Here is a 23,625-nt window from a genome sequence, read left to right on the forward strand (position 1 = left end):
TCCTGAATCTGCCTTTGGTACTAAGAAGAGCTGGCCTAATCCCTCTTCAACAAGACAGACCTTTAAATGTTTATAGATAGCTCTCACCTCTTCTCCAGTTCTTTCAACCAATTCTCAAACTGTTTGAAAGAGATATTTAACTAAAACCAGTCCGGCTAACCAGTGACACTATCAGATCCCATAATGTGGAGTCCTATCAGTACATAATGCTTGCACACAGCCTTATTTTATCTGTACTGTTTCCCCACACCAATCTATCTAAATACATTGGTATTAAACCAGTCTTCCTCAAACACTGTTTCATCACATAATGCCAGGACTTAAGGAACCAATATTAACCACATTTAAAGTTCTCATTAACTTCATCCCTAAACCTCTACTACCTCTATAACAACCTCTCATCTTCCTTCATAATTCTATATCTACTACTCAGTGATTTACAGTAGATAACTGCTTATGTGGTTTTATTTCAGGGGGCCCCCTGCTCTGCAAAATCTATCATTTTCTGAATGATGCCTTGCATTTTTTAAAAATAGGAGACAAAGCCTTCTAATACACAATTAGAGATAAGGTTTAAAATGCAAACATACCAATAATAATGATAAAGATAATAACTCTTTAAGTTTTGCAAAGCATTTTTTTCCAACAATCTTATAAAATCCACTGCACCCCCAACTTTATAGATAAGAAAACTGAGTCTCAAGGAGGTTAAGTGATTTGCCCAATGTTACATATTTAACAAGAACTGGACTTTAAACCTAGTTCTTTCCTAACTTCAGGTGCAATGGTCTTTCTACTATATCATCCTCCCTCTCTGGAAAGGGCAATATAGACTCATGTTAACTAAGCCAAGGGGTACAAATAACTACTCCTATACTTCAGAATGCCTGTAGGATAAAGTCCAGATTCCTCAATCTGGTACCTGTCTGCCTTTCCAGAGTTCTCTCACGCTAACCCCCTGACCCCATGGGAAACCTCTATTTCAGTCAAACCAGTCAACTAGATTGTACCCTGAACCTGCCCTATGCTATTATTCATCATGTTCTTTCTAAGAATGCCTTTTGCCCTTTCCTCCTTTCCATCTATCACAAGCCTACTTCAAATTGCATCTTTTTCTGAAAATTTTCCTGATCAGTTGCCAAGCACTAATTTATCTTGTCATCAAAATATTCCATGCGAAGCATCAAGTGTTGATTTGCTCTGTAAGTAGATCTTAGGCAGTGGCAATTGGTCAGTCACATAACTAAAAATACTTTTATCAATTTCCACCTCTGAAAATGGATTGGTATATCCTCAGGGGCTGACTGTAGGCCACAATTTTCCAGTTTCATGTGGTATAGGATCCAAAAGCCAAATTAGATTGAGTCCCAATCATCCCATTACCTTGTTATAACCTAGTTGTGGCTGAGATATCTTCTGCCTATTTTAGTCTTATTGTCCCTAAGACATAGCCAAGCATTTAACCAAAGTAAATGCAACAAAACAATAACCTTTACTACTGTACCTAGGGTTTTGATAAAAATAGAGAAACCCTGAAGGAAGATAATTACAAAAATTGTTCTCAAAATTTAGACAAAAAATATTTGGGCAAACTTTATAACTAATTGGTCCATTCATAGCATTTGTAAAATCTAAGAAAAAAGTGAAACTCCAAGAATGATCCACTCAAATAAAATCCAATTTTTAAAATGCTGATCATAGTATAAAATTTACTAAATTTACCATGGTTGCTGTCTTTCTCCCCTCAGGCAAACACTTGGTTCTTCAAGTGTATGATCTTTAGACACTCCTGGATTAATCACTGCATTAGCATCTGCAGCTTTTACCCCCATAGCTAACTGATTTAAGTGCTCACATTGTCGTGAAAGCTTCAAGACCTGTAGAGTTAAAGTGAAAACTTTAGCAATTTATCTTATACTCTTTCATAAATTATGCAATTAAACCTTCTGTTAAAAACTATGTAATTCTTGCTTTCAGAAGTCATACCCTTAAACTATAAGGAATGAAATACACATAGATGTCAGTCTTACCAGAGATCTTTTCAAGCTGATTTGAAGTTGTACAACCAAGACTCCACTGGTGTCTAATCACAATGTGATGATAACTATGAGTTTTCCAAGGCTAAGCCATGATGGAACCTCTGGCAAATTCTGTCAAGTTCAGTAGGCTTTGAGTCTGAGCCCAATGATTAAATCTGCATGTGTTATTCAAGGACCAGCTTGGCTAAGTTCAGAGAGTCTCATCAGGTGAAATACTCATTAGGTAATGTAATTTTGGCCAAAGAAACCTATAAAGACTCTCTATTAAGTTTAATAGGCTTTCCAGTCCATATTGGGGAGAGGAAGTGTCTACAGCTGTGAAATTGCAGCTTTTTAAAGTACTGATATATACATACAGACCAGTTCTTAGAACTGCTCTGCTTCTAGGAGAAGCATGTAGAGAAGTGGACCAACTGAAAATTTTAAGAGCTCTGTGTTCTGCTCTCAAGTCATTCAAGATGACTTCCAATAAGTTCTATAATGTTCTAGGGCTTGATGCAAATAGCACAGTGTCATCCACAAAGAGGGATATCTGGATGACTTTAGCATCCACACGAATCCTTCTTCAACTTGACTTCTGTACTAGATTCATCTCCTTCATAGTATACTTCTGGGTCACGTGACCATCAAGATGGATGACAAAATGTTTTCTCCACTTCCCACTAACTCTTAAAAAAACAACTAAAAGAGGAATTATGCACCAGAGACTAAGAAATTACAATTTTTTTCCACAGAACAGGAAAGCAACGAGCTCACCTAAGGTAACAACATTATGAATTAACAGTGGGGAATGCTATTCCATAGTACTCACTCGGTTGGCACTGTTTTTCCACCAGCCTCCCCACTCTGGCAGGGTGCACAAATCAACCTACTTCATTGTACTTTGGAACCAACTTAAAGATTTCCCTCCTTCAGAAGTCTCTTTTGGCACATACTGCCCCTAACTTTTCTCCAGTGTTCTGTTATAACAAATGGAGGAATTCAATTCTATCCAGCCATGTGTGCAGGAGATATATAAGACAGAAGGACTAGATTCTGCCCAGGGTACTCCCTAGGTTAGGAAAACTCAAGATGACAGCTACTCTGCCCAGAATAGCCATCCCCAAGACCACAGAAAATAGCAGACATTGACTAAGCCAAGCCAGAGAAGTAAAAAACAGAGGTAACCAAGGCAGGGGCCCATTGTGCGAGACTTTACTGGTCCTAAGTGAAATGGGAGTGGCATCCAGATGGGATTAGTCCTATCCCTCAAGAAGTTACTTGGGGCACAGATTGAGGCCAATGAAAAGTGAATTTCCCAGTTTGGGAGGAAGTTGAGAAAGCTTTGAGGTCCATCTTGGAGAAGTAAACCCACTATCAAGGAGGAAGGAGTCAGAAAGTGAGCAGTAGGGAGAGATAAAGGGGAAAAGACTAAAATTATGAAAGATAGTTTTAGGGGGGAAAATCAGTTACAAACCTAGAACAAACAGATAAATCGAAAGGGCAGATACTAAAATCAAAAGGAAGATGACTACCAAGATATTTAAGAGTGCAAATATCTCTTAATAAATATTGCCAGGCAAAGAATATGAAACCAATACTTGATGAAACACAGAACCCGATGAATCTCCAAGAGAGTATGAAACCCCAACAAGAATTTCCAGAATGGTTCAAGAAGAATTTAGATGGGAACAAATAGCAGAATTTATAGTCTGTACAACACAAATAATTAGTAAAATAGAAGAAGCTTGAATCCACAGTGGGGAACACCATGATGCAAGAAATATTACAAGAAAGCTGACCATAATAACTACTGAATACTGAAGCATTAACCAAAAGAATCCACAAGTTGCCTCCAGGGAAAAAACATTTTTTAAATTCCAAGAAACACAGTCAAATTTAATAATTCTAATGACAACAAATTTTTCATGCTATCAAAAAAAAATTCTTCAAATTTAATAGAACACAAATTCAAATAACACAAGACTATTCTGCACCTACCAGAAACTTCAGAAGGGAATGGAATTATATAGTCTGAAAAGCAAAAAAGCTCAAAATGCAAAACTGAGTGTAATCATCAATGAAAAAAAGAGGCATCTGAAGCATTCCTCCTCCAATACAGTGGTAAAGATTTGTGGTGAGTATGTTTCCCTGCTTTATGCTATATTTGATTATTTATGTTCAGAAAGAGTTTGGCCTAATGGTCCACACAGAAAAAATTAAGTGGACAGAGAATGTTTATTGTCCAGATTATGACAATGCAATTTAGATGGACAATTTTATAAAGCTTTTTCATCAGCAATGCATATCTAGGTACCCTATAATTATCAGGAAAAAGTGAAGCTGTCCTCAAACACGCTGAATAGAGAATTTCCACTCCCCTGGGGAGAATTTATGGGATCACATAAGGATGAGTAGGCATGGATGGGTTCTGATTTGCATCACTAAAAGAACTTTCCAAATTGATGAGATCAGAGACTCTTTTGAGCATTTAAGAACTCTTTGTTTTTAAGGGAAGCTATGTGATACAGTAGCCAGAGTACCAGGTCTATGAGTTCAAATCTGACCGCTGACACTTACTAGTGGTAGAACCCTGGGTAAGTCATTTAACCTTGCTTGCCCCAGTTTACTCATTTGTAAAATGTTTTGGAGAAGGAAATAACAAACCACTCCAGTATCTTTACCAAGAAAAACCCACCGGGGTCATGAAGAGTCAGACATAACTGAAAAATGACTGAACTGCACTGTGTGCTTGAACTCATACCAGGGAAAAATAAACTAGATTGCATGAAAAAGGGTATGGAAAGATACTGAAAAATACTTTATTCAACTATGACCATAATTTTACCAATATGAGTACTATCTTTAACAATGTGAATCACAACCCTACTACACGTTCTTATACCATTTGATTCTTGTCTATGTTTTCCCACAAATTCTCAAAAAAAGATGGAGGCCTTTCAACATTTTGTAGATATCAGTCAAGTATTCAACTACCCATTTGTTATCTCTCACTCTTGTTCCATTTCTGGCCTGCTTCCTTTTTCAATTATAAAATTCATGGATAGTATATTTTATGTCATATTATATACATAAGGCATCCTTAGTAATGGGTCACATTATTGTGGCTTGGTCTACTACTAATATCAAATGAAGTAATATTTGTAAAGTGCTTAGCATGGTGTCTGGCACTTAGTAAGTGCTTCATAAATGCTTGTCTTCTTCCTCCCCTATTTAACTCACTATATGTCTTAACTTTGCCCTCTGCATTTGGATTTTCACTTTTCATAGATTATGATATTCCATAATTCACAGCTATATAGCATTACAGTAAGATAACTGATGTTTAAAATATGGGGTTTTGTAGGGGCTCCATATTTATAAAGAATCTCTTATTTGGATTCTATGTATTGGACATTTTCCATGATAGTGGTTAACACTTTGGGGAAATAAATAGTTTTTTGTGTGTCATGTCTCACTTAATAATAATAGCCAAGAGTAAGAATGAACAAAATCATTTCTGCAACTGCATCTATCGAAGAGTCCTGTATTATTTTAACATATGTATGGGAGACATTTAGCTGAAAGAACACTGACTGAGTTTTTCTTTATGAGTCAAATGCTTATTTGTAATCACTGAAAAATAAACCAAAGCATGTCTCTCAGTTAATTTTGTAACTATGAAAATGTGACTGGATGGAAAAAATTAGAAAAGCCACTAAAGCCTGCTTGTGCAGTTCTTATCCTTCCTTCAAGAATAAACAATATATTTGATACTCCAGGATACCATCACATTTTCAAAGAGAGTGACGAAAAATAAGAACATGGCTTGGTAGTTGCTGATGTCCCTTCAATTATACGTATATTCAATAACTGAAGGCAGCATACATAATATCATAGAGGACAGAGCACTGGAGGCTCAGGAATTCTGAATCACACTGGGTTTGAATCCCACTTCAGCTACTTGCAAAGTGCTTCTCAGATTTTAAATTACTGTGTACATGTCAGCTATTACTATGAGTTCTCTGGCAACAAGAATGCCGTCCATGACTTCTTTCTTATTCCTTTTTGTAACTACTCCTTTAGGTATTCTGATCATCAAACCTACAGCACTTTCAAGATTACAGCTGCTCCAGCATGGATTTCTTCTGGGTATTCTTGGGCTCTTCCCAACTTCATCTCCTGTGCCATCCCTACTTCCTCAGAAAATACAGAGTACGAAGGCATTGGAGTTCAAACTTGGGGATAGTTGCATTGTCATCAATGAATTAATCAATGAAAAGGTGCTCAGTGATGCCAACAAAGCCCTGCCTTCCCCAACGAGCTCCTCCATATCAGTCTGCTCGGACACTCTCCTCCTTGCCTATCTGGCCAAAATTCTATGTCTTAGATTCCTTTCTCTTAGTTGAGGACAAAAAAATATTAGGGAGCATGGGGAGGTAACAGAAAATAACTATGAAAGTATACTGCTATCTGAGAATGGACAAGAATAGAAAAGGGAGGCTTCCCCATTAAAACATTATTTTCCATGATTACTTCAGCATAGGCTAGTTAATGAAATTGAAAGGAAGATGAGCAGTAAGTATGCTTTGATAGGAGGGAGGAGAGGTTCTGAGCACGGGATGTTGTCTGAGTCGGTCAGGCCTGGATGCTTGGACTAGCTAGGGACATCATTTATTCAATATATACTTACTAAGTGCAGAGCTATCTGTTACATGCTAGGAGAAATCAAGTTTAGCAAAGGCATGATCCCTTCATTCTTGGAGGTCTTCTAGTTTTGAAGCTCCATGAGGTTTCCCAAAGTCTAGGGGTAGGCTAACATCTACAAACTACACCTCCACGACAACTTTACCTAGAGCTGCTCTGTTTGTAGACAGTCTTTGGAAGTTATGATCTTTCAGATATGCTTCTGCTGAGAAGGAGGAGGATAATCGATGACCTGGACTATTGAGATTTTAATGTTTTCAACCAAAAAGAGGAATGAAAGGAATGTTTTTAAGAAATGTCTTGGCTTCAAGTTCAAAGTTTTTGTTTTTGTTTTGTAGGTATTATCTTCTATTTAGTATTTTTAGTTTTCAATGCTATTAGCAAAATGTTCACTATACCATGAATCTTTTTCTCTTATACCCACTTATATGTAGCATATGGATATTTTATGGGTAATTAAACTACAGTAAGAAATTGGGAACCACACTCTGTGAACGGCACAAAACTTCAGAACATATTGTTTTGATTACTAAATAAAAGGTATTCCTACAAAAAACTTTAAAAACAGAACCCCTGAAATCATACGGTGAAATCATCCCTTAACATGGATCTGGCTCTGGCTCTGGTCCTAGTACCCTTTTTTAACTTTAAGAAGAAACTTGAGCACAGTCATACACTTAGATATTTCCCAGTTGTGCTTCTAACCTGAACCTTTTGTACTAGAGATATCTGAGTCATCCTTTTATACTGGTAATCTTCCCAAAATGAGTTCAGTGGGGAACTAATCTGAGATCAAGGTTTTTAAGGGATTCAACTTTCATTGTGAGTATGGATTGAATCTTGAATTTTATAGAGAAAAATTCAAACGGACATATCCTAAAATATACAACACATTATCCCCAATCCTTCCTCATCTTTGCACACAGTTCTGATTTCTAAACTAATTCTCATTTGCTAAAATTTAAGTTTGAAGCCCTGAGAAGCCAGGGTGACTGAGACTTTAGTCCAGGAGGAGTTATAGACTTAGAAGTAGAACTGTAATCTATAGAAAGCAAAGTGGTCAAAGGGGAAAGGATTATGTCTACCATATATTGGGAAAATAAGTTTGTATATTTATGATTATATGTTTTAAAGTAAATAAATCCATGTAAAAGCTAATCTGACTGTAAAATTTACGATGAAAATTGCAATTGAGAGAACACTACTGGTAGAAACTGGAGTCCTTAGCAGAGAGCCTATAGACTCCCCAATCTTGTTAAGTGTTCCAGAAAACTCCAAGAGTGGAAAATAAAATGTATTTGGTCTTTAGGCAGTAGTCTATGTTACAGTTATAAATGTTATATCCTACCCCCTCCCTAAGTAGAATACAGGTTTCTGAAAGCAGGGACACATATCCTCAACATCTTAGCCCCTGATTGAAGACAGCTGAGAGCAGATGAAGGAGAATTCCTCCCAGATCCTTCACCTTTAAGGAAGGTATTAGGGGAATTCTCTTCCTCATTTCCCACCCTGTTACTTTCCTGCTTTTATCATTTCCAGAAACCCATCATTCTGAAAGATGAAATCAACGTGGAAACTCTCACCTCAAATAAATGCCCACACTGGCTGACCGGGCTTCAGGATGTCATCAAGCCAATGACCTGCCTGACCCCTGTCAGCTTCTTTTTGTGTTCTCTCCCCCACAGGAGTGTAAATGGTAGGTGCTTAATAGATGTTTATTGACTACTGACTGTTATTATACTCCAAAGAAATGGAAACAAGGGATTCTATGTCAAACAATGAACATTCAAATACTTGTTCATCAGAGCTCACCTTTGTTTCTAAAAAGGCATTCTCTTTTTGTAGTACTTCATATGCTGTGAAAAAAAAATGTCTGTCTTCTCTTGACCCTTCAAGATTCTGAACTTTATTAAAAAGATACAAAAGCTCTGACTTTGATCTTTCTAATTCCTGATTAAGAAATAAAAACATTTAGTAGAATAAAATGAGACTATTTCCTCACATATAGTACATATAGTTTTATAAAATCTAATTCTTAAAATTATACCAATCAGAGATTTATTATCCTTCTAAAACATTTTACTGGCAAAGCCCTCAATCACTGGTTCAAGTATCACTTAAAATCAATTATTGAAATCACTCTTTCCCCAAGTTTTCAAAACTTATAAAGTATAGAAAAGATTATCTGAAGTCCTGGATATGTAATTTTTTGGCTATTCTAAATTAACTTAATAAAACATTTGAACTCACTTAACTGTCAGAATTTAACCACCATTCCCTTGCAGTTCTTTCCATTCAGGTATTTCAGTATAGTCCCCTATTTCTATGGTGATACATCAAATAATATGATGCTTGACAGATGGGGTGGATGGATAAAGGGAGGGTCAGTTTGGGGCACCAACTTTATGGTGGGAGTAGAGCTTAAGAAAATAATAAAGTTGATTAAAATCATACATCAGAGTATCAGAACTTCACAAGCATCTACAATGTATATTTCTGGGGTAGAATTTTTAAATTTCTCTGAAATTTTGAGATCAGTGAGCAGTGCTAGGGCAAATGGTAGGGGAGGTGAAGTGGAAGCAGCTCTACTAGCCCTACATCTACAGACCCTAGGTGGGAAGATACCTTTGGGGCTGTCACCCTGAAATCAGTCACATTTGGATTCAAAAGAAACTTCTCAGACTCTGACTTAAATAAAGTCATTTCCTGGTTTCTCCTCAAATGCAGATCATTCATCCAGACAGGTTTTTCAAAGATGGTAGGATAAAATGCCAAAAAAAGAGGAGCACCCCTATTAATACAGGACAGTAGGCAACACCACATTACAATAATAAGAGCAGGCCACCCAATGAACTGTTGCGCAGTTATGCAGGTCAGGGAACTAAAGTAAAGAATATTGGATCTAGTTCATCATTATTACTAACAATATATGTTCTATATACTTCTCACTTTATGATTCATTCAAGAGAAATTATGGGTGAATTGTCTAAGCAAGAAAACGTGCCATGTCCAATAATCTACTTAATGATAAAATACCTGACTTTCAGCCTGCAGAACCTTCTGCGCCTTTTTAAGGTCAGATGCCAACTGTTTTCTCCATGCTTTTTCTTCTGATAACTTACTTTCAAGTACTTCAAATTGTTCTTGGTTCATTATCACTACCTGTAAAAATGATCATTCATTGTAAAGTATATCCAAAAACCACAAGTTTCTTCCAACAAATGCTGAAGATAGACATATACTATCTAAGTTTCACAATCAGCGTATTAAGAAAAAAAAATTGGCTTATAATACCCAAGTTTGTTTGTATATCAAATTAATTTACAATTTTTTTAAAATTGCCAAGTGGACCTAATTTTTTGTGTCAGGAGAGCACAACAGTCTCTCCCCAACTGGAAAAGCTACTTGGGGAAATATTTAAATGACTACTCCATGTACACAGAATAAGCAAAGGGAACCAGAGAGGCCTAGAGTATGTTTTCATTAAAATCAAAGAGCCGATGAAATACCCCTCTCCACTCTGAGTACACAGCTGTCAAGTAAATCAAACAATGCTGGCAGGTGCGAGGACACAGTAACAAACTCTAACACTACATCTTTTTCTAGACTCCATTGAAACCCAGAGGTGCCATTTCTCTCTGTGCACCTTACTGGAACACCTCCCAAACTCCCTCTTCTAAGTAAGTACATTTTCAACGAGCTGTCCTCCACAGAGGTTGGTGAATTGTTGACTGAAGGGCAGAGATCTGTTTTCTCTTTTTCCTAATTTCTAACATTCAGCCAGGGATCAAACCTTTGCAGTTCTTACCTCTTGGAAGTCTTCTGCTTTTGTAATAGTTTCTTGACTTTTCATAACGGTTTCTCTTTTGCCTTCTTGTATTTTGGATAATTCAGTCTCTAAGCTAGAGATCTTAACCCAAATAAATCACAGGTAAAAAAGAAATGTATATTTGTCATTGAAATTCTGCAGCAGTATTTCAGCACACACTAAATTCCAACTTTGAAAAAATGAGGTCGGATCCAAAGCCACAAAGCTTTTCTTTGACTAATCTTAGGCTGCTCCATAGAGATTCCCTCCAGCTAACAAACCCCGTCTCCTATTTGGCTTTGGATCCTTGGTTGATGTGTTCTGGGGCCCAGACTGTCCAATTCTGGAGTCTTTGCTGCTGCTCATCAGGTGGGACCCAAAGGGAAAGAGTGGGAAAGGATCCTCAATGAAGCATGAAAATAATACATGATATCTGCATTCTAATCCCAACTCAGACTTTGGTAGCTTGCACAACCTAGTTCTCTGAATCTCATGTTCAGCAATAATCCTTACTTCAAGGATCCATAATTTCATCAGAGTAGATACACAGACTATAAACCCTCCATGCCTTAGTAGATGGACTTCATGAGTTGCTGTGGCCAAAACAATCCTTCACCTGGTGGCTAACCTTCTGGTGATAAGCCTCTCTGAATCTTAGCTAGGATGGCTCTCAACACAAAAGACACGGTCCCCAGGCCCATATACAAAAGTCTTTCTAGATTGATAGGGGCTGTCACAGTTCATAATTCACTGGAATAGCCTTCAAACCCCCAAGGTCACTTCCATGAGGCATCAGAATAGGACTTTAGCAGTGATTCAGCATTAATAAGATAGGGGAGAAAATTATCAGTTGATGAATGAGGACATGTGGAAAAGTTAATGCCTAAAAAGTGCTATTTTAGAAACTTTTACTAAAAGGTAATTATAAAAGCTACAAATGTTAAAGTCTTATTATCTTAGAATAGCCAGTGGTATGGCCAAGAGGCCTATTTAGAAATATTACTGATGTCATCTGTTTACTGCATAATTAGTTTGATTCTTAAGAGGTTATATTTTCATTGTGACAATTTTTCCCACATATCAGATAGCAGAGATACTGGAGATGCATATCGCTAAGACTGGTGTTAATGGGTTCTAATCTTATCTCTGGTATTAACCTACTGGGAAACCTCAGGTAATTCATTTATATCCTCTGGGCCTCAGTTTCCTCATCTCTTTAATAAGAGAATTCAACTCGGTGTCCTCTAAGGGACTTTCAGTTCTAATTATCTAGGTTCTTTAGACCAGTTCCTGCTCTATCTTGTCCACACTCTAGATCAGGGGTGGGGAACCTGCAGATTTGAGGCCACATGTGGCCCTCTAGGTCCTTAAGTATGGTCCTTTGACTGAATTCAAACTTCACAGAACAAATCACCTTAATAAAAGGATTTATTCTACAAAAATTGGACTCAGTCAAAAGGCCGTACCCCATGACCTAGAAGGTCACATGTGGCCTCAAGGGCACAGGTTCCCCATCCCTGCTTATACATTCAATGAATACCTATATTTACCTCAATCTCATCACTACACTGACTATGACACATGGAGAACATATGGAGAAAGCACTGACTTAAAAAAGGAAAAATTTGAAAAAAGAAAGCTTATTCCACAGATGTCTTTGACACACCAAGAACAGGTGTATTTTAAGGAACTTATACTTTAGGAGGCCAAAGGATAAAGCAGGAAAATTTAGCAAAGGGGCAGCAAAGAATGGATAGCAGTGGGTTATCATAATTTCTGAAGTGTAGCTGAAGGTAGCCCACCTCACCTTTCAGCAGAGCAAGCAAAGTGGAGGGTCAGTGCCCTTGCTGGGCAATTTGTCTCATCAGCTGGGGGTAGACACCAACGGCTCAAGAGAGAAGATAACAGCTCAGAATTCTATGCTCTGAGTGTTCCACTGTCCTTCCTCACACATAGGAAGGAGAGTAGGCCCCATATAGGGGTATGGATAAGGACTCTGGTACCACAAGATTGTCAAAGCTGACACTATCATCCTATAGCAAGAAACCCACATTTGAATAGTGCCATCAAATATAGGAGTTGGATCTCTGATAAAAGTCTGACATCCAAAATCTATAAGAAACTGACACAAATAGACAAGAAAAGAGACAATTACTAATAGAGAAGTGGTCAGAGGATTCGAACAACAGTGTTAAATGAAACACAAATTGCAAATAGACACCTGAAAAAATGTTCAAAATTACAAATAACCTGAGAAATGGATAAACACAGCACAAAGATACCAATTCTCATTACAAGCTATCAATGAAGTTAAAAAATGAGAAAACTTATATCTGGACTGGTCATGGGCAGGCACACTGATAGAGCTGTCAACTAGCTCATTTTTTCTAGAAAACAATTTGAAATAAAGCAAGAAAAGATTCTAAATTATTGCTGACAAAGAAATATTACCATTGGGTCTATATCCCAAGGAAATTTTTAAGTCATTAAAAAAAACACCATACATTCTGAAAAAGGTTCATAGATAACAAAAGAGAAAAAATAAAAATATGTGATCAACAATTTTGGAATTATGAGTAAATTATTTGTATATGAACTCAATGAAGTCTAACTATTCTGTAAAGTAGAACTATTAAGAAATAGTCTAAGAAGTATGAGAAGAAAAATAAACAGATGCCAAGGGAAGAAAGGTGGACAAAGGAACAACATACACAATGACTGTAATAATTTAATCAAAGGCAGCATGGAGGGGCAATCAAATTCTAGTCAAATACAATGATCAATTGTAGGAACTGCCAAAATTAAAAGACTTGTTCTTTCATTATGTTAATAATTCAGAACCAAAACGTTTTCTTGGAGAATGTTCTTTGTAAAGGGATTTGTGTGGGTGTTAAGGAAATATTACTTTAAGACAAAATGTGTCAATTTATTTTAAAAATAAAAGTAAAAAAATACACAAATTTCAGCTCTCTAACATTAGTGTTTGCCACTCAACTGCTCACAATTCCTTGAATTTCATACTTCTATAAAGCTCAAACCCAGGACAAATTCAGTGACTTGCCATTAGAGACTCAACATGACACAAGGAAAATTGGGAACAAAAATTCAGAGTATCAGACTTTGAGACAATGACAGAAGTTTGAGCTGTACAATATCCCAGTCTGTCACAGATACCAAATATGGTATCAAGGAGTAGCTAGCATTACTCAAAGAAAATCACTCTATAGTCATGAAAGCTTTGCATGATGACTTTGGACAAATGGATTAAGAGAGGACTCTAGAGTTGGTAAGAAAGAGATTTTGTAGGCCTAAGATGACCATAGATATTAAATAGAAATGTGAGACTTATGCTAGTTCTGCTCAAAGAAAAGTACTATGGACTCCTGTGAATATTTAGAGAACAGAAATACTAGTGAACCTTTGGAACTTGTTTGCATTTATTTCCTGTCTCTGGAATGACACAACAAGAACATAAGCCATAAATTTGTGGTGACTTCGTAACATATGCACAGGCATACCTAATCAGAAATCAGAAAGCTTCCATGGTTGCTAACGTATCATGGGAGAAGTATTTTTGCCAGGATCCATTGAGACAAAGGCATTCCATCAGAAATGATGCTGCCAACTTTACACCCTACCTGCTAATGTTTGGGTTTTGGAGTTTCTGAGGATGGAGAGACAGCAATCATTCATAATAAGTATATCTCTTAACTGCTGGAAGCTGAAGGAAGCTTATTACCTAGCTACAATTTCAGCCCAGAAGAAGAAATAAATTACAATATAATACCCAAGTTGCCAGATGTTGAACAAAGTGATAGAGTTCTGTTGAAAAATCTTGGTGCTCATGAGACACACAAGTTAACAAATCATTGGAAAGCTACTCCATATCTACTTGTAAAGAGACTGCATAATTCGTCTTTTTACAAAATGGCCTCAGAGACTGGTGGGGCCCTGCAAAGACAATTCACCACAGTCACATAGTACCAATTAATGAGTTAATTGGGCTCCCTGACTGGCAGCTGGAGATTTCTGGACACTCAGCTTGGCAGACATGAAACAGGAGACTGCTTGAATCAGACAAAAAACCTCTAAGAGAGATATTTCACATGAACATGACTATGTACTAAATATATAGCCCAACGCACAGTCCAAATAATGGAAGGGGGCAAATCCCTTTTTTCTGCCTAGTTCTTTAGCTATAGAGACCCCAGAATACAGATATACCTTTCAGTATCACTTTAAGCCAGCGTTGATGAGAATTATGATCAGCCCATACTATCAAGTAGCACAGGTATGGGGGGAAAGACATATCAGCAAACTGTAGGAGAACAGGAAATGACCAGTGACCAGGTTAACCAATGAACAGTGATCAGATTAACTATTATGTCCCAAGTGAAACTACGGAAACATTACAAATGTAACCATATGATAATGCTAATATTCACCCATGTAATGAGTGATATGCAAGTTAACTATGTTCATTAATGCACATGTTAATAACTGCATATTTAAGTACGCTTTTATTATTTTCTTAATCACGTTAATCTGCTTTGCTTTGATACACTGTATATATTTTAGCTATATTAATCTATTAATTATGCCTAGTTTTGTTGTTTATTTCTACATGTTAATTATATTTATACATTTTATTATTTTGTAGATCTACTGACATTACTATTATAGACCTACTAGTGTTGTTATTTCTTTAATTTTGTTTGTTACATATATTTGTGATACATAGGTATCCATGTACTTCTGTGACATATGCATATGAAATATATCCTGAATATAATTTGTGCCTGTAGCCACTGAGGCAACCTGTCAAGTGGTGCTTTGCATTGCGCTGTCTGTTGCATGTTTTGTTGATGGCAACCTCATGTGATTACCTGGGATGCTGAGTTAATCATCTTTATTCTGTTAAGGACTGCTGTATATTCTGATGCTCTGCTATATAATACCAAATTTCAAGTTTACTATAGGTGATTTGTAAGGGGATGTAAATTTTAAATTCTTGTGGAGAACGTAAGAGTCAGAGAAGGGCTTGACCTGGCTGTCCTGTGAAGGTTGTGCTTTCATAGTCTCTGAAGAGACAGAACTATAATGTAGTTGGGTCTGGACCATGCAGGGTTATGCCAGCCTGGGAAGTATTCTAACTACTTGGAAGGAAGACAAGAGCATAGAGACAACAACAGATGGAAGATGTTTTCTGGGAGACTGGCTCTAGTCCCTGTAGCAGCTGGAGCTTCTTTCCTTCCCTAGCTTACTGTTCATCATATAAAGAAAACCCGGCAGGGAATCCAGGAGCCGTGCCTGCCACTCAGAAAAGCTGCAGGGACGATAGTGTCCTACTGCTGCCTCTACACAGCCAGCATTGTTTACTGTTAAGTGTTTCTTTACTCTTTTAAATTTGTCAACTGGTTGCTTATATTCCAATGATGTCTTGCTAAATTTACTACATCCTGAATTAATCTTTGCTATAGATGGTAGATAAGGGAGAAAGCTGATGGATAACTGGCTATACAGAATTCAGTTGTCTGGAAAACATTTCCTGCCTAGAGATCAAAAAGATCGCTTGGGGGCTCAGAGTTTTTTATGAGTTTTATTAATAATCTGTATTTCTAAACTTTCTAATTCTGTAGAGGAAAGAAGCCATATTAAACTAGTACCCTTGCTCTAGGCTAAAATCCCTTGAGCTAATCTCTTCATATCCTTGCTGACTGGAAAAAGAGATAGAGACCTCACAAATTGCTCTGAATATGAGAACGTTTGGCCTCCTCTAGTTCTCTATTCCATCCAGGAGAGAGGGGAAAGGGAATAGAGGTAGGATGCTTAAGAGGTCACTTCCTGAGACTGACACATAGTCAGGAAGAATCATTTCCAGCCATCCTGCCTACTCCCCGGGTCCCTATCTCCTTGCACTTCTCTCCCATCCCCACATCCCTCCCCCACCAAAAGATAGGGGGGAAAGTGATCTTTGACTAAACTGCCTTTCATAGTGACATTTCTTGCGCAGCACTTTCCTCATTAATAAAACTTCCTTTTGATATTGAGGCAGCAGGCTTATTTGTACCGTAGAGTGATGTATTTTAAGTCACAGAAACTTCTCAAGCCAGTCTCCACCAAGTTTATAGAGGTCCTACCTCTGTGTCTGGGGAGGGAGTAGGTATACCAATGAAAGCACAGGTCTTTGAAGAGCTGGAGGAGATATAGCTTGTCCAGTTAAGAGATTTCCCCCAGATTTCTAGGTGAGGTTTGATTCATAAGAAGTGCAAAGCTCCGAAGTTAACCTGAGCTCTTGGTACCATGTGCATCTCTAGCATGAGATTGGGAGTAAATTGAGTATGGGATTGAACTATATATTTTTTGGCTATAGGAACAGTGCAATAATTTGTATTATGGAGTACAGGTTAAGGCATATTATTTTCACTTCATTTTCCATGGCTAATATAGAAATATGTTTTGTATGATTCGTACAATGGATATCATATTACTTGTCTTCTCAAAGGGTGGGGAAGGGGTAGAGGGAGGAAGAGATTTTGGCACTTAAAAATTTTTAAATGTTTGTTAAATAAATACTTTTGAAATATATATATGTATATATGTATTATGCCTTTTTTCCCCTTCTTCCCTGTGGTTGGAACACCAAAAGTCACCGAGCAGTTAGGAAGTTAATTAGCTATGAGTATAATTACAGAATGGGTAACTGAGTTCCGTCTAGAGTAGCCAGGCAGGAGAATAACAAATTGGTTGGGAGTGTTAAAGGAAGAAACTGACACTTTCATGTTGAAGGTAAGAGGATACTCCAGGGCACCAGGAAGAAGCATGATTATAACCAAAAATTCAGATAGGAACCATAGGATAGGGTAAGTTAATGGGCTATAGAATCCACCAATTTCTATTGTATGGTTTGTTTTACAAACATATTTGATTACCATAACCCTGTATATTCTGTACTTTTTTCTTGTGAATAAACCTAACACACACACACACACACACACACACACACACACTTGTGGTGTGGAGTGTATGGCAGTAGGGGGAACAAAAGAAAAGGTGGATAGGCATTGGTTGGAAGAGGATACCAGCAATGGCAAAAGGCAGTAAAAAAAATAATTAAATGATTGAGTACATTAGATCTAGGAACCCAAACTAGCTGAAGAACCACAAAGGTTCTGGAAGGCTTAATATTTTGAGCCCAAGTTTAGAGACAGGCAAGATTTAGAATACACTAATTAAGAAGCCCTGGGCAAAATTCTCTCGGGTTCCTTGAAGAAGCTCATTCCCTGAAAGCTCAGCAGGCCTTGAGACTAGACTGATCTTTCAGACAATGGTTATAGGAGTACTGAGTGGTCAACTGAAAATAATGTGTGCATTTTTCTTTTTTCTGACATACTTTCCTGTGAAGTTTTTCAACATGACATTCAAACTGTTTTCTCTCTTTCTTGGTTTGATTCTGAGTCTCTCCCAAAAGAAGGTCAAATTCTTCATTCCGCTCTAGTAAATGTTCATGATCCTCCTCAAGCTTCTGGAACTTGTGAAGAAGGTCTGTATGCTTGCACTTCTGGTCTTCAATCATCTTTTTACATCTATAACAAAAATGGAAGGACCTAATAAAGTTATGGCAAGAACAAAATAGCTTCATCTCAAGCACAAATGTCTAGTCTTCAATGCAATATGTGCTAAAGATAATGCAGCCATCCTCTCCACTTCCTTCCCACTGGGGAAGGGACAATGAATCATTCCTTGAGTGTGCCTAATATTACCCTACAGATTCATTATTATTGATGAATGGCTTGGTCATAGAAGTCTTAAGTGGCTTTTGTGTCCCTAGAGTCTCTGGAACCTTAGAATTTTAAATTCAGAGACTAGCAACACAAGAAAGTCCATAATTAGCCCCAAGTATGTGGGCTAGCTCAGAATCCTCCAGAAAAGTTTCTGTAGAAATTATATATCAGACAAGGATTTAGAGTGGTCATCAGCTTAAACCATATGGATAGTAGAAAGCCACTGCCTCCACATTGGTAGTCGGCTAAATCATTAGCCAACCATTTCAGATAGTAGGCTAGAATGGAATTGCTTGGTAGTCACAGGAACAAGAGCTAGGTAGCACAACTCAGAGGTAGCTCAGGTTGTATAGGGTCTTATTTGCTCTGAGGAAGATAAGCTCTGAGCTATTATGAAGTCAAAATTTTTAAATAAAAATTTTTTCCATAAAAAATTCAATGCAAAAACTTGTTGCATCTTCTACTGGAAGTACCTCATAGCCCATTACTTAATTATATGGAAACATGGCATTGCTTTTTCCCTATAGAACATCTGTAGTCATCTTCAATAAGGACATGACACCATATGTCAAAACGAACCTTTGCCCAAATAGAGAAAGGACAGACTGCCAAATGCAAATCAAGTGCCTTCATTTCTAATCCAGGCTCTGAAACTTCTGTATTCTATCAGGTGTTTAGTGCACTTGCATAGTGCACTAGGCGCACTAATACGGGCACTTTGTCCAGTGTCTGGGCAGCCATCATTCATTGCATAATACTAAATGCTAGGTCCCAACTTTGATTTGATTCAAACATCATTTACTATGTGTCTTCAGTTTGCTAGTGTTCTTCAAGGTGCAGCACTTAACACCTAAATTACTACCAAATTATTTTAGATACTGGAGAAACTATAATCAAGAACAATGACAATGTACTGAATTCTTAACTAGTGGGTATACATTAGTTACCCAGTTACTAGTCACATGAAATATTATTGCCCAATATTGGCTATATAAATAGTAATGAATAAATACTTGCTACTTATTGACTTATCTATGGCAACTTTTAAATTCCAATCAACGGAGGATTCTAATTAGGTTGATACAGCAATTCTATTATTCATATTTGTATATCTATATCTGTAGAATTTATGGCATTGAGGCCATCTGTCTGACAATAAATTTGATTTTATGAGGGTTAGGGGCATATGTACATTACACATATACACATACACTATATACACACTATACCTAAAAAACAAAATGCTATCATCTGTCCTAGAAAGCAAAGACAGGGTAAGTAACAGAGGTAAAGCATTAGGTACCTGAGTGCCCCCCCAGAAGCCACATGTCTGTTCCATGGACAAAGTGAAAAAAAAGAAGGATGAAGGTATATAATACAGTATGTGGCCAAGCTCAGCAAACAGTGTGCTATGGCAATATTTTCATTGGATTTATTTGACATCATCATCACTTCTGATTCCTTAATGACTTTTAGTTTCCACTTATTCTTTATATATCACAAGCTGCTTACCCCCAAAACTCATCCGGACAAACTGGATCTGAAAATGTTATCTAGTTCAAGTTCATGTCTGCTTTTAAACAGGATCACTGTAAGCCTCCTGTTCCTGTGCAGACTCAGAGATGAGCAAGCTCGCTTTGGTAACATGAGTTACTCCATCCCTAGGTCGACTTCCATTTTGGTGTAAAAATGCCCACTCCTCTGTATTCAGATTTATCTTTGCACTGGACTGCTTGCAAGGCATTTCTTGCCTACCATGTGCTTCTCATCACTACAATTTCTCTTAGCTCTAAAAAGAACCTTATAGAATTTTATCTGAGAACAGCATATTCCATTCTCATCTGTCCTTCCATGGAACACTGTTAACTTGTACTTAATAAAAACTTGTGATCCTGACTTACTACCCTTCACCCTTTTCTTCTTCATTTTATACCATAAGCATTAGTGGAAATTGCTTATAATGACAGCCAACCTGCTTCACATAAATTTCTCTGTAAGTCAATAGGTGGCTCTCCCTGTCCTAGTTTGTAATAACAAAGAAGTTTACTTTGACCTTAAAACTGTGAGCCATGGGACTTTTCTAAGAGAGATGCGATCCTAATTTTAAAGATGTGCAGGGAAGTAACAAAGACATTTCTTTAATACTTACTCCACGGTTTAACAATGATCAAAATGAAACCAGTCATAGTGACTGGGGAGTCAATAGGAGGGGCTCTTCTGTTTTATTTGTTTTAATTAAATTTCAGAAGATGGAGACAAATATGAGGAAACAGATATAAACTAAAGCACAATAACTTTTTAACCATGAAGAAAATAAAATATTAAAAAGATTACTAAGAAAAGCTGCTCTTTCTTAGGAAGGTCTTTGAAAATGGACAATATTCTCATTTATGCACCAGGGCTTAGATGTCACCTACTTTGGAAGTAGAGAACTGGACTAGAATATTCTCTCCTAGGGCTGTCTAGTCTCAGCATTTTATGAATGAGCTGTGGTTGCTCTTTCAGTGAAATTAATGGGTGAGAGAATGGAGAGTAGCAGTACAGGACTTCATCCACTGTCAAAGATAAGACATAATTATTACAAAGGAAATAAACCTCTTAAATAAGTCATTCTGTCATTATGCTACTCTGTCTTACCTCCCTCACTTAAATCCAATTCACTTGCACATCCTAGCATCATTTCCCTGGTGTCAGCAATCACTACTATTCTAACAGACAAGGATTAAAGAAGGGAGTAGTTCTAGACAGGGTTTCCTTAAGTCCCCAAATGTAACATTTATAGCAAACTCTTTCTTCTTACATTGGAACAGTGTGGAGAGTCAGGAAATCAAGGGGATAGCTGCTGGCTATCTGAGCTCAGGCCAGCCACAAAGGCTTTTCCCCTCAATGAACCTCAGTTCTGTGAAGTAAGAATGGCGTCTGTGTTGCTTGTTTCACAGCGATCGTTGTAAGGAACATGTTTTATGAACATTAAAGTGTTAAAGGAATTTGAGTCATTACTATTTTTAAAAACATAGATTTGTGGGGTTTTCCATTATTAGGTTTGAACGATGATATCTACTTGTGACAAGCATGTAGTGAGTCCAAACTACAGCACATGTATGGTCCAATCTGGGACACAATTTGACTGCTCTGGATATCTTCTTCAATGTTCCTGAATGACAGGTGGCAAGGCATGGAATTTGCCAGGGTGATCAGAAGTGCTGCTCATTTATTTGGTCTAGGCATTGCGGTCCCTCTGAGGGAGCAAGAAGAGAGGGGCAAAGAGGTCACTCCCCCAGGTCATCCTCTTCCCCAGGAGTCAGTAATGGAGCAAAGGGAAATAAACACAGCAGCACGATGGGATGGGGAAGAAAATGTGTGAGCAACTTGCTCTTGTCTCTGATCACAAAGCTCACCTTTCATGGAATGTCTCATCACTTTTTTCATTCCTGCCTGCTTCGCAGTTGTCTTTAGCCACTATTTCTTTCTTTTTATCCTGTCAAATACATTTAAAATGATAAATAAGTTATGGCAGCACAGACTGTCATAAAAACAAATTAACCAAGCATTCCTGAAGTGTGCACTTCATGTGTCAGACATTCTGTCAGGTGCTAGAATGCAAAGATAAAAAAAAAAATAAAAGAAACAGTCCCTACCTTCAAGCAGCTCACATTTTATCAGGAGATCACAAGTCTGTACATAAACACACAGAATAATACAAAATGAAGACTCTTTTTAATGTCCCACATCACTCCATACAAAGACCTCACTTGCTCATTCTCTTGACCACAAAAAATCCATAAATCCTGTGAATAAAAGCTCTCGATGTTCATGTTCTTTCTGAATATTCTATAGAAAAAATCTCATGCTGCATATAAATAAAAACATCTATATTTAGTGCAGCTCTAAAGAAATGCAAGTGATCATTAGCAAACACCAGAAATCATTCACATATTATCCTTTTCACAGTGGTCCTTGAGGGAGCTTACACCCATTGAATTCTATAATACATCTAATACTCAAAACTTTTTGGGGGGACACCTCATTGAATTTCCTTCAGAGAGCATCACATATTCTTCTCTGTACGCTTAATGTATGCTTAAAAACTTTTGTCTTTATAAATCTAATGAATAATCTAAGTAATACTGTGCTGTTTTTTTAAAATAAAGTAATTAAACTAGCTTTTGTGTGCTGCTGGTAAACTATCTCTGATAACATCTCCAGTAGAGTTTTTTAGTAAGTATGAGTGTTTTGAAGCACACCATTCATCGGCTTTGTAAGCTTTGTTTGTTTAAAAAGAAAACCACAAAAGGTGCAAGCAGGCTAATTACTTTATGGTTGCATCTAGTATATACTAAATGACTTTAATAAAGTATTGGGCAATTGGATGAGGAAAACATAGATTACAGGTGAACAGATTTGCTTTCTTTAAACCTGGACCAGCCGGTAATACCTCAGAGCACCTTTCTCCCTCTGTCCCAGTGTCCCTCTCACATTGGTCATACTTCTACCCCTCTGGTCTCTTCCTCCTATCAGGGAGTTCCTCCCTAAACCTCCATTTGAGGAAAACTCATGCCAGATATCACACTGTCTTCAAACGAGGATTTGTCTCTGATGCCTCACACTGCCCCTTCAACCCCTTTCTGTTCAGCACAAATCTGTCCAAAACTGAATTCATTCTTTTCCTCTAAACTCTCTCCTCTTCCTCTTATTATCAAAGGGAACACCATCCTAACAGACATCCAAGTTTGACACATCAGCGTCATCCTCAATTCTCAGCTCTCTCACAGCCTCCCTGACCTACTCCACATCCAATCTGTTGTCAAGGCCTGCTGATTTTACCTTCCTGCCATCTCTCACACACACCTCCTCTCCTCTGACACTGCTACCACCCTGGCACAGGCCCCATTCCCATCACATGTGGACCACTGCAATGGTCTTCTGGCTGGTCTTCCTACCTCGGGGCTCCCCGCTCCAGTCTACCTTCCGTTCAGCCCTCAAACATGTCTTCCTAAAGTACAAATCTGACCATAGCTACTATGTGGCTTCCTCCCAGATTCCACAACTCCAGTGGCTCTCTAACTCCTCCAGGATCAAATATAAAAGTCTATTTGGCTTTTACAAGACCTTCCTCTCCAATCTTCTTACACCTTCACCCCACCATGTAGTCTGTGACTCAATGACCCTGTTCTCTCTGCTGTTTCTTGCACAAGATTCTCCACTTCCTGACTCTGGGCATTATCACCAGCTGTTCCCATGCCTACAATGTTCTCCTTCCTCATCTCTGCCTCTTGGCAACCTGGCTTCTGAAGATTCAACCTTCTAC

At 37.7% G+C, this 23,625-nt stretch overlaps 1 protein-coding gene across 7 annotated transcripts in view; it reads right to left on the reverse strand.

Annotated features, from left to right (window-relative positions):
• The window catches only part of CCDC30 (coiled-coil domain containing 30), a 165,877-nt gene that overhangs the window by 85,670 nt on the left and 56,582 nt on the right, over positions 1-23,625 (reverse strand). For 5 of the 7 annotated variants that reach the window (XR_011967154.1, XM_072609733.1, XM_072609735.1 and 2 more), the window contains exons 9-14: positions 21,716-21,795; positions 17,927-18,119; positions 10,534-10,635; positions 9,762-9,887; positions 8,538-8,675; positions 1,723-1,877 (exon numbers count right to left, since the gene is read on the reverse strand). Coding sequence is in view for 6 of the 7 variants with exons in the window: in XM_072609733.1 (XP_072465834.1) it covers positions 1,723-1,877; positions 8,538-8,675; positions 9,762-9,887; positions 10,534-10,635; positions 17,927-18,119; positions 21,716-21,795 (794 nt within the window). In the remaining variant the exon portion in view is untranslated. The remainder of the gene's footprint in view (positions 1-1,722; positions 1,878-8,537; positions 8,676-9,761; positions 9,888-10,533; positions 10,636-17,926; positions 18,120-21,715; positions 21,796-23,625) is intronic. The other 2 variants (XM_072609732.1, XM_072609736.1) reach the window with 2 other exon arrangements.

This window comes from Notamacropus eugenii, chromosome 5 (genome assembly GCF_028372415.1).
Source record: "Notamacropus eugenii isolate mMacEug1 chromosome 5, mMacEug1.pri_v2, whole genome shotgun sequence".
Lineage (NCBI taxonomy): Eukaryota > Metazoa > Chordata > Mammalia > Diprotodontia > Macropodidae > Notamacropus > Notamacropus eugenii.